At 53.7% G+C, this 1,619-nt stretch overlaps 1 protein-coding gene across 1 annotated transcript; it reads right to left on the bottom strand.

The window, feature by feature from the left end:
• Positions 1-1,275: 1,275 nt before the first annotated feature.
• On the bottom strand, positions 1,276-1,619 carry JCM6883_006281 (uncharacterized protein; the record flags this gene model as incomplete). The annotated part of the gene is made up of 1 exon (XM_076635733.1): positions 1,276-1,619. A coding segment is annotated over one exon (344 nt), but the record flags the coding sequence as incomplete, so codon positions are not given.

Here is a 1,619-nt window from a genome sequence, read left to right as displayed (position 1 = left end):
AACGCACAGGAAGTTTGGCCAGTTCCTCGTCATCGAATGACCTCTTCGGTTCTGAATCCTCCTCTACGAGTTGTCTCGGTGGGAAACTCGGTAAACTTTCGCTTCGATGTTTGAAAAGCGGTCGGTTCAACGGTTTCGATCTCGCAGCTAGTTCTTCCTCGTCTCCATCGTCTTCGCTCGAGAAGCTGCTGACGCTGAGTTTCCTCGCAAGTCCACCAGAGATCGTCGGGGCGACTTCGGAAAGAGAATTTGAACGAGAGAGACCGATAGGTTGAGAACGAACGGTGTATTTAGGCGGTGGCACGGGCGGGTGAGTGACCGAAGACATCGAGTTTGAACGATTTGGCGTCGAAGAGCGCGGTGGCTGCGAAGGGGAAAGCGAACGAGGGACAGACTGAGAAGGAAACGGAATCGAGTGCGTCGGCAACTCTGGCTCGACCAGAGCCGAAGAGGGTGGGAGAGGAGCTTGACGTTGTGGTCTGATCGTGAAGTCTCGGTCGTACAGCCCAAGGTCAGAAACAAGAGACAGCGAAGGAGGCGGAGCAAGACTCACCGACGACTCAAAGTTCCGACAGAACTCGCTGGATTTCCGGCTCTGCTCTCTCCATTCCCTCCCAGGCGCAGAGGTTCGTGCGACTCATTCTACTGTGTCATCGTCATAGAGAGAACGCAGAGTCAGTCTTCGAGCTGATAGAGCCTCATCTCGTCCCGAAGCGGTTCAGCCTCATCTCCGAGGTGTGTCCATGCCCCCCTTTTGCGCGTAGCGGCATCGCCATAGACTCCCTCTTCGTCCTACTCATCGTCCCTCCTTGCTCCTCCCCGTGAAGAGGACCCTGAAGCGCGATGGATCCATCAGCAAACAATCGACTGTTACTCACCTCTACAGGCTCTACCGGCGGTCCATCACGTTCTCCAGCCATGTCTAAGACCATCACACTTCCTTGTAAAACTCGAGCGCTGTCGGTCAGGTCGGAGGTTGATGGATTGAATGTGAAAGAGATCGAGAGTCGGAAAGGCTGAGAGAGTGCGCCGAACGCGAGGCGAGGATCGATCCGGGTCGAGAGCCGATAGAGCGCTACACAGCTGCTGTTCTGGCCTAGGGATTTGCCTCCGAGGGATACTTGAAAAGTGAAGTGAATGGATCGGAACAGAGGGGAACGTGCTAAATGCAATTCTCCATCTCTCGCTCGCAAAGAACGAACGACGAATGCAAGGGTAGAGTGTAATACAGCAAGAGAATCTATCAGGGTAAGATTAAGATAATTCAGAAATCTTTCAAGCCCTTCCACCTAAAGTTTCCTCCAACCTCGAACGGTGAACGGCGGCACTCTTCTCGTCTTGCGAATGAAGAGCTCGTTCTTTTGTGATCTGACGTTCGATGCGTTGCTTGTCGGGGGTTTCGTTGCGGAAGTATCGAACAACGTCTTCAGTGATGTAGGCGTGATCGGCTTCGTCGGATTGTCCCGATGGGTCCTCTCGTGCGATGAGGTGGGATTCGTACAGGACTCGAAGCTCTTCAATCCTATCGAGTCGGTCTTGCGCGGGATCATAGTATCGGTCTCGTTTGAGTACGACCCGCTCGTACCAACTCAAATGTCGAGGGTGAATCGCGATTCCGT

Source organism: Sporobolomyces salmoneus, assembly GCF_050403485.1.
Source record: "Sporobolomyces salmoneus JCM6883 DNA, S_salmoneus_JCM6883_v1_ctg189, whole genome shotgun sequence".
Taxonomy (NCBI): domain Eukaryota; kingdom Fungi; phylum Basidiomycota; class Microbotryomycetes; order Sporidiobolales; family Sporidiobolaceae; genus Sporobolomyces; species Sporobolomyces salmoneus.
The sequence above is the reverse complement of the archived record's forward strand: the minus strand, read 5'-3'. Positions and strand labels throughout refer to the sequence as shown.